At 34.3% G+C, this 10,061-nt stretch overlaps 1 protein-coding gene across 2 annotated transcripts; it reads right to left on the bottom strand.

Moving 5' to 3' along the window:
* Window positions 1–685: 685 nt before the first annotated feature.
* NAP7 (non-intrinsic ABC protein 7) lies at window positions 686–6,997 on the bottom strand. 2 transcript variants are annotated; one of them, XM_086426976.1, is made up of 7 exons: window positions 6,593–6,997; window positions 6,195–6,245; window positions 4,304–4,525; window positions 3,027–3,149; window positions 2,355–2,531; window positions 1,540–1,635; window positions 686–1,008 (listed from the first exon to the last, which is right to left on the bottom strand). In XM_086426976.1, exons 1-6 carry the CDS (start codon window positions 6,923–6,925, stop codon window positions 1,549–1,551), a joined length of 993 nt encoding a protein of 330 aa, XP_086283102.1. In that variant the 5' UTR covers window positions 6,926–6,997; the 3' UTR covers window positions 686–1,008; window positions 1,540–1,548. The 2 variants fall into 2 exon arrangements, with proteins under 2 accessions (XP_086283102.1, XP_086283103.1); XM_086426977.1 differs by having other exon boundaries at window positions 6,195–6,248; window positions 6,593–6,725.
* Between the last annotated feature and the right edge of the window lie 3,064 nt (window positions 6,998–10,061).

Genomic DNA, 10,061 nt, shown 5'->3' with positions numbered 1-10,061 from the left:
TTTACAAACTTGGATTCTTCTTCAATTTGAACCCAACTTCTTGTGTTTCCACCTCAATCACTGACTTGGACCATTTTCACCTTAATCACTGATCTGGAGCATCTTTTCTCATGTATAGATTATTTCAGAACCCTAACTTTACTTGATATTCTTAGGTGATTTACGTTAGGTTTTAGATAGGGTATTTACTTATTTATGTTAGGTTTAAAATAGGATATTTTTTTATTTTTATTAGCTCTGTCTTCCATTGTTACATGTTTACCTAGTTAGATTAAATTCATTTTTATTGTTTAAAATAGGGTATTTATTTATTTATGTTAGATTTAAAATAGAGTATTTATTGATTTTTGTAATAGTCATGTCGCAACCCAATGTAGACTTCATCACCAACTACAGAGATAGATTTCATCAGGATTATAAGATTGAAAGATACAGAAATAATAATTACATTGGTGCAAAACAAAAACATATCTCTAAACTTGACATGGATCAATATTACTACATCGAAATCATGAAAGAAGTTCAAGACCAATGCAAATTCCACAATGGTACTATCATCAACATATTAAAAATTGTCTTTTTAAATACTTATAATTTTAATATATTTTTTTTAATTGGTTCTTCTGGCTTGACTTAACAGTCACTGACTTATAATTTTTTTAATTGAGTTCTATCACCCCACAGATTTCACCACTTCATTTACACACAAATTAAATTATTGGAATAAAATTCACCAGTGTCAGTTGTATTAGCAACGTTTGAATGGGGAAGCTTTAGCATTCCAGAAGAACCAAGTCCAAATAACAAAGCTGAAAACAAACACTACCTACAACACAAAAGACTCTTTATCTTCTCTATGATGCCTCAAAATACAGAGCATTTGGCTTATCTTCCTCAATTATAGACATTCGGTTGTCTTCGCATAACCTGGCCATGGTCTGTCCAGAGGTTTCCCAGTGGAGGGGATCCCCACTGATTAGGCTCGATACTAACACATAATGCATGAACCTACAAAGAGAAATTCAGATGAAAGTAAATGATCCTATGATGTGACAAGGTAGGGGTAGCAATAATGGTTTTAAAAACAAGTTTTTCGGATTGGATCAGTACCCCATACGTTTCAGTTGAATTATACAATCCAATTCAACTTGGACCAGGCCATCCCAAACCAGTTCGAAAAATATATATATTTATTATTTAATTGATTCTTTCTATTTTTTATTTTTTGTTGTTGTTATTAACTGGATTGATTGATACTAAAATTGAAGAACCGTATAGATTTCTATGGGAAAAAAGAAAACGATTCATACCAAACAACGTGGCCAAGTTATCAAAAATCAGTCAGCTAAACCACTTTTTGGATGAGTTATTGAGGTGGCCTGTGAGTTCAAGATGACTTGCCCAAAATTTCTCTGGGTTTAAAAATCATGGTCTCGAAAAAACTCAACAGAGTCCTAAAGAGCTTTATGACAACTCCACGGGCTTGGGATTTGATTAAAAAAACAGATAAACAGAAAAAGTTAACTAATTCTGCGTTACCAGTTGTAGCTATGGAGCAGAAATTGCTTTGTAACCCTCCTTTTCAAGTTGCTTCGCTATTGAGATATCACCAGTCTTAACAATTCTACCATACTCCTATACAAAACCCAAAGAATGAGAATTAATTGCAGTTAGAAAGCATTCATTTCCAAACATACAAAGTACGTCCAAGAGCACAATCATTAGCAATATGAGTGTCGCTAAACAAAATTTGCAAATTAGATCCAATATCCCTTATATGACTGAGTGTGTTGACAAGTCACCAAGTACCCAGGAAAAAAGTTTCATGTTATTCAATCTTCTCCCATCCAATAATAGTTAGAAGACAATTCTGACAAAATTTTCACAACAAAATCCATGACTGTGTGTGTGTGTGGTGGTGGAGGGGGGCAACATTAGAAAAAAGAATTATGAAGAACAAACTAGGGTGGAAAAATATCAAACATATTTCAAGGAACTATTGTTCAAAAATTTGCGAGTCAACCAAAAAATTGGTTTGAAGTGGGTAGATATCACACCAAAGAACATGGAAAAGCTCTCCTTTTCTCTCTGTTTCAACACTAGTGACAGACACAAAGTCTTAATAGCAGATTTTTCGGATTTAGACTTTGAGGTTGTAAAAAAGCACTCGGACGATCAATCCATAAGTCCAATATTAATATGGTAAACTCCACTTAAGATATGTTCGGTATTGAAGAGCACTCATTGATTAGTTCGAAAAATAAGAAAGGTGCAAACTCAAGGTTCCAGTTACTTTATACTAGGTGCAAGTATAGATAGCAATATCCGTAATACAAGGTTCAAAAGTCACTTACCATGATGTGGACATACTTGGGTTTGATATAGTCCAAAATTCGCTGATAATGTGTGACCATAAGAGCAGAAGTCTTGGGAGTTAAAAGCCCATTGACTGCTCTTGCTACATCTTGAAGTGCATCAACATCTAAGCCTGAATCAATCTCATCTAAAATAGCCAAATCAGCCCCAAGGACCTGGAAAAAGTGAAGAAGTTTGATTGAGCAACGATAAAAGAAAGTGTATACAGCTGTGATCATTGCAAACCCAAATGAATTAGTTGAATATTGAAGCAAATTGACAAAGTCTGCATGTCCAAAATCATTCAGTCCGAAACAATTGTTTTAGTGAACTTTTTTTGCTCTCTTAAATTATTCAAAATCAGATGTTTAACTTAAAAGTTTCAGCATCTTCATTGCTTGAACATTCTTTAACAATATATATTTACCCATACTTTAAGATCTCTATTCAAACCAATTGACAAGAATTTTTGACAGAATATTAGTTAATTTGGTATTTCCTCTGAAAGATTGAAAATAGGATCCTGGCATTTGGTAATGCCTCTCACTCCTATCACAATATTCCTCTTTCTACAATTTAGTAGCACTGATCATATTTATAAAATTTAAAGTCAAATGGGCATAAGAAAAAAAAATGAATAATGCAGCTTCTAATGATGTTGCAATAAATACCGCAAGTTGCAAAATTTCATTGCGTTTCCTTTCACCGCCGCTGAACCCTTCATTCACATTTCGGTTCAAGAACTTTTCATCCATATTCAAATCACGAAGCTTGGGAAATATGACGCCAAAGAACTGCAAGAAAAAAAAAATGGGATCAGTGATCCTGTTCACCCTAATGGAGTTTGTCTTTCACTCGGTTTCCTTAGGCCACAGATATTGACAGTCGCACCAGAAAGAAAAGAACATGGCATCATATACCTTTTCACAAAGCAAGGAATTCATGTAAAGGACAAAAGGCTAATGAAAAAAAATTGTATCAATCACAATTTTTTTTATTACATCAGCAAACAGAACTGCCAAGTAAATAAATGAGGAAATTCTGGACTTGATTATCCCTTAAAAAAGTTGATTATCCAAATACTTAGCCACCAAGTTAGCACTTAATCAATACTATCAAAGGTACCCATCAGAGGACCACAAGGATACTATCCCTATGCCGTAGTGTATCATCCTATGAGTCAACAAGATGATTTTCTGGAAGAAAAGAAACATAAATGGATGATTTGTGTCTATAGCTTCTTCTCTCAACTGTTCGCCCCAAAAATCTAAAAGATATGCACTGACTTGATTCTTTGGCATTGGAGATCTCCTAGGTGGTACAAATGAGTTCATCCTCCACATTTTCATATTCACTCCTGAAAAGCTTACACCTTATGGAAACTACTGAGAATGAGACCCAGAGAGGAAAAATTATGTTGAATGAGAACAAACACACCCTTTTCCCTGACTTTGATAGACCCCTTACAGTAACGGCTTGCACCAACAAAAACCCAAATAATTCCCATCAGAAGTATTTTTTTTTATATTTAAACGAGAGGTTCTATTGCTCCGCCAACTTTTGCTAACGCCACTCCAAGATAAGTGCTAATTCTTTGGTGATTTACATATGAATTGGGGTGGGTGGCATTAGCAAAAGTTGGTGTGGCAATAGAATCTCTAAAAAAATTGATGTACGGGCGGAGCCAGGATTTTGTCTACGTGGGGACAAATAAGTTTCTTGCAAATTTCAATTGTAGTAGCCTAAGAATCCTTATAAAGTTTAAGCATTCTTGTGGGGCAAGTGCCCCCATTGTAAATCCGCCCCCGTGCTGATGCTTTTACATTTTTTTGAGAAAAGCATTTGTCAAAAACATGCTTTAATTAAGGGAAACAAATAAGAGAATATGATAAGGACCATAGCCTAACAACTACAATAATAAAATAAAGTTCTGTAGATGGATCAATACCTGAATAGGATCAACCTCTGGAAGACCAAGTTTTTGTCTTCGAGCATTATAGGCCATAAGCAGAAAATCACTGTTACTCACACCTGGGATCTCAACTGGGTACTGAAAGCTCATAAAAAGACCAGCAAGAGACCTTTCCTCTGGATCCATGTCAAGCAAGTTTTTCCCTTTAAACATAACACTGCCTCCTGTAACTTCATAGTCTGGATGGCCAACGAGAACCTGAAATAAATAAAAGCCTCATTCAGCCTTTCGGGCAGTAAAGTACAACTAGAAATTACTAAACTTGGATAGGTAAATCAAGAAGAGGCCTATTCAAATTATTTCTAGGCCTCTCAAAAAAATATTCGAAGTATTCCTGATTAAAAATCACATGAGCCAAAGTTGAGACCAAACCCAGCATTATCTGTACTTTCCTTTATTTCTATCTACACTTTGCTAGCTCCGGCTGTACCAAACAGTCATAGAGGTTACAACAAAACTATGCCCTTTATCATTCACTATCATCAAACAAAACCTAATTTGCAAAAAGAGTGTGTTTCAGATGGCACAACTGTCGATACCCTACCCTCATTTTTAAAATAAAGGTGCTGGAGTATCTGAAAGGAGAGTGAGGTGTAAGCATGAAGCAGTACCATTCTATGTTATATTATACATAACATCCACAAAACGGAGAAACTGAGGCGGATATTGTCCATAAAAATTAAAGATAAGTGGAGGTGTGTTCCAGGTTTGCAATGTGACAAATGCATTCTAATCAAAATAATATAATTTTTTATAAGATTGGCAAGGCTTTATGGAGATGAATGGTGGGCAAAAATGAAACAACATGACTACAGATTGATCGTAGTAGAGATGATAATGTTGAAATGGATGAGTAGATAAACAAGAAAAGATAGAATTAGAAGTGAAAGCATTTCAACAATTCAAAAAATAGTCCCAGTAGGTTATTAACCACGGAAAAATTGTTTGAGATGGTTTGGTTATGCGCAACAAAAGCCTATTACGGACTAGTTAGAAGGTATATGCAAATTGAAGGTTCTAAAAAAATAAGTAGAAGACCAAAAAGAATGTGGCTTGAGGTACTGAGAGCTTTTTTTTTAGGCTAGGCAGGGTTAGTTGTTAGCATAAGAAAGGGTTCAAGGGTTTGAATCTAAGACCTTGGGAAAAACCTCCACAAGATCTTACCACATAGCTAAGTGGTCCTTCTTAGGTATTGAGAGCTGATATGAACACACTAGGATTAATAAAAGACATGACTTCAAACAAAATTGAATGGCTGAAAAATATTCGTTCAACCAACCTCAATTTTTTGCAATAAGGCCTTGATGATTATGATAATGGTTGAGTTATTTGGTTTATGCTCCCCTAAATGGTTCATTGGGACGTAAAAAAGAAAGGGATATTTGTATATTTGATGGAAAGGGGGCGATCATTGAGAATATAGTCCTAAAGACTATACCTTCGCTTTTTATAGTGGTCCATGGTGGTAAAAGATTGTAAAGGTTGCTTTTTAAAGATCTTATATTTAGTTGGAAATCTCATTTACGGTTCCCCCTAGTTCTTTTAGTATAGTCTTTTGATGATACCTTGTTTGCCTAGGTTGTATCAAACCAAGCAAAGTACTCATTAAAAAAAAAAAAAACACAAGTAGACATCAAGGATGTTCATGGAATATTGAACGAAGCTCCATATTTTAGTAAATCATTTATATACTATTTAGAGATAGAAATGCTAAAAATCATGGAAATAATAACAGAAAAAACAAAAAACAGTTAGAGACGTAATCAATTCTGCTGCTCAGCTATAATGTGTGGTCACTACGCACAAAAATCTTGTTGAGTTTAACAATTCAACTCATACCCAAAATTAAGGAATGAATCTCACCAACCTTAGAAAATGTGCTCTTCCCAGAACCATTCTTCCCCATTATTGCATGGACCTACTAAACACAAAAAATAACTAAAACATCAGATAATTGTGCAAATTTAAAAAACTTAACGGAAATTAGATTAAACTAATTAGAGAATTAAGGATTGGTAACAGCTAGACCAATCTTATGTAGGGTTTCGAGACAGACCCAAAAGGCCCAAAACCTCTAGAGGAGTGTTTGGTTGCTAAGATAACTCTATTCGAATATAAATTCCAACCATGGAAACTAAAACCAAATTCAAATAATCTCTTTTGAAGAATAAACTCACAATCAGACAAGATGAGAAGAGAAAAACCCTAATTCGACGCAGTAAAAACCCTAATTCCAAATAAAATGAGAAGATTCATCGAGATTACCTCTCCTTCATGAATGACGAGGTTTACTCCATTAAGAATTTGTATCCTTGATTCAGCAATCACAGCCGTCAAATCCTTGACTTCAAGTAGAAGCTTAGTAGATTCTCCCTCGTGATCAGTGCCAGAAGTGGATGGAGAATCAACGGTGATGCTAGCGTTCGCCTTTAGAGATAGACGGTTGTGATTGAAACAACGAGGAGGAGATGGGAGGTGCAGAGAACGGAAGGCGGAGATTCCAATTACGAGAGAATCTGATTGAGATTTTCTGAAAGAAGTGAGACCAGAAGAAGAAGAAGATAATATTGGAGCAGAAAATTGAAGAAGAAAGGCCATTGGAACAGTTTTAACTTTTTGGAGCGAAATCGTGGTTGGTTTCTACTACAGAGAGAGAGGGTGAGGAATGAGGATCAAGGCTTCAAAACCCAGGGAAACCGACTTGACTCGTTTGACACATCTCGTGTCAGACGAGTCTAACTGTTTAAATCGGTTTAGAATTGGATCTAAAGTGGTGTCAAGAGTAGGACTAGGAGTGCTCAAAAAAATCCGGACCGATAACCCGAATCAACCCGAACCAATATTTTTAACCCACAAACCGGATTGAAACCGATTAATTACCCGCCCAACCCGAGGACTTACGGTTCAATTTTGGGTTAGATGCCTAAAATCAGATCAAAACCAGGAACTAGACCAACATTTACTCGAAACATTGGATCGAAACCTAGAATCAATCTGAAACTCGTATGAATGCATCATCTAAATTTTAGAGATTTGAAGAATTATGTAAATTAAACGGTTTAAATAACAAAATAAAAAAAATTGCACTTTGATGCACCACGACAATGGAACACTATATATGAAATGCTAGACCAAATTATACCATATAAAAATATTGTTAATTTATAGATGAATCTCATTTAAATATTAAAATAAATAGTAACAATTGAAAAATAAAATTGCAGAAAATATAAGATGTTTTTTAAGACCTAACTTTATTCTGTTCCAATAAAAATTGCAAAATCCTATTAATGGTCAAGTTTTTATAAACTAAGCCAATATTATCTTCCTCTTCGAACTACCTTCTAAAACTCAATTGAGCAAAAGTTACCTTTCTTGAGATTTCTACCTCGGCTCATTTATTTGTTGGTCACGAAAACTCTTCTTTAATTTGAAATAAAATGCCACGATTTTATCATTTTCATGACAATGATTTTATTTGATATACTTTTGCCCTGGCTTTTTCTATTTGTCCCGCTGACCGTGATTGAACTATTGGAGTCAAAATTGGCTGGAACTTTTTTGGGTCCATGAAAAACATTTTTGAATTTTGTGTTTAGTTAATGGAATTACATGCTTGATTATGTGTGATAAATATTTAAAATTTAAATTTAATTTTAAATTTTAATCTCAAAATAATTATCATAAAATAAAATTTTAACACAAAAGGAATCTGTTCTTTCTATGGTCTCAAGTTCAAATCCCACTACCCATAAAAAAATCTTGGTGACCACGCACCGCTCCACGTAGTGGGGCATAGCCTGAGTGCGGGGTATAAGGACTAGTCTGGTGCACGCAAGCTGGCCCGAATACCCTTCGTTATAAAAAAAAAAAAACTTATATTCTAATAAATATAAGAAATATTTTATCATCACGATTTTGAAAAATCACTTCACATCTATTAGCCAACATAAAATTCTTTACAACAATAAAAATAATTCAAATCTATTAAAATTTTGAATTTATATTATGAAATTAATCAAATTGAAATTTTGAATTAATCAAAACTTTTTGAATCACTAAAATCCATAGTGGACTACAACTTTTCTATCTTAATTTTTTTTCGTCACTTTCATCATTTGCGCTAATGTACAAAGAAAGTGACCCTTGAACTGAAACAAAACATAACATTGTTAAATAGACTAAAGGGTTTTGGTATATTACACTTTGTTGACATATAATATTAAGTGTTGTGAATTAGGTACGATCATTGTCTGGTTTGTTTTCCTCCAATCGCAACACATGTGATGTTTAATGAGGTACAATTTTATTAAAAAAATCAAATATAAAATTACAGAAATTAGCATTATATACACGTGTGTACAAACAACACAATCATATGAACAAGAATCTAAGTCCTTTTTTTTTTTCTAAGTCCTTTTTTTTTTTCTTCTTAAATAACCGGGTATCCCTGTATGTAGCGGATTGGGCTTGCATTTGGGCTTTGCCCAATCCATAGACCATGATCTTGTCTAAGTACTAGTCTCAGGGAATATGCAATACCCGCACATCATTGAGGAATTAATGCTCATATTGGATATCAAACTCATGACCTACAGGCATTGACTCGAAATTTCCATTGAATCAACTCATTGGGGTTTGAATCAAGCCATGTTGAGAGAGAAAGAGATGATATGAGACTTTCTCCTGTCTTTGTAACGAATCTGGTAAAAAAGAAACAAAATCTTTCCCTTTTCTTTTTCATTTTTTTTATTATAGAAAAATAGAAGTTTAGTAAAGGTGGGAAAGAGGAATCTTGGTGTTTTTGTGGGATTCCTCTTTCATGGCTTTTTGATCCTGTTAAACTCCTATTGATTTAGGTTAAATTCTCTTAGCTTTCATTACATGTTGAATAAAATAGAACTTTTGGGACTGTGTATCTTATGCAATGGATACGACTGACTGACAAATACAACCTATGAGATTCTTTTTCAACAACCTATGGATCCAACCCTTTTTACATATATAATTAGCCTCCTATCAATAAAATTAACATAACTTTAAACAAATCACATTCTATTTGATATGGTAGTTTTGCACGCCATGATGACGTTAGGGATGGGGACAACAAGTTGGTGGTGATATTGATTGGGGTGAACATGGTGGTCATGACGGTAGTGGTGGCACGATGGAGACAGTCATTGTGAAGTGGTGGTAACAATGGTGATTCTAGTGGTTACGACGATGATGGATAACAGATTTGTAAGTGATGGCATAGTAATGATGGTTAAATAAATATAAGCGTGACTTGTGAAAAATTACTCAAGAAAAAATAAATGATCACAAAGTATTAAAATATAAAATCGAATGGTCACATCTTATCATTGTGATGATGAATTTTTGTCATAATCTTTAATTGATTTTCATAGTACATGTCCAAATCATTTATGCCAACTTTCACTGACTAATCCTCGGGGATGTGCAATCCCTTACCCCTACACGCACATCGACTAATGTCTGGGATAAATCCGTGATGGTGGTTTCGAAGGGGTGATTCGAACGCGAGACCTTCATTTTGTCACAAGTGATCTTGACCATCAAAACAACTTTTTGGGGTTAATGGAAAACATTTATGCCAACTTTCTTTAAGACCATTATAAAAAGTTGTTGGAAAAGTAATTTTGACAAACTAACAATAAATAAAATTAAATGAATATTGCAGTTGCACCTTCAATTCCATATTAAACCCTACCAA

Source organism: Akebia trifoliata, chromosome 15, assembly GCF_017979445.1.
Source record: "Akebia trifoliata isolate Shusen 1 chromosome 15, ASM1797944v1, whole genome shotgun sequence".
NCBI lineage: Eukaryota > Viridiplantae > Streptophyta > Magnoliopsida > Ranunculales > Lardizabalaceae > Akebia > Akebia trifoliata.
This window is presented reverse-complemented; position numbering and strand designations above follow the sequence as displayed.

Excerpts from the sequence above, each read along its gene's own strand:
- NAP7 (XM_086426976.1), bottom strand. The coding sequence starts at position 6,925 with ATGGCCTTTCTTCTTCAATTTTCTGCTCCAATATTATCTTCTTCTTCT. Across the intron at positions 6,246-6,592 it reads TCGTCATTCATGAAGGAGAG|GTCCATGCAATAATGGGGAA; the intron begins GTAATCTCGATG and ends TGTGTTTAGTAG. Across the intron at positions 4,526-6,194 it reads GGAAGAGCACATTTTCTAAG|GTTCTCGTTGGCCATCCAGA; the intron begins GTTGGTGAGATT and ends TATTTATTTCAG.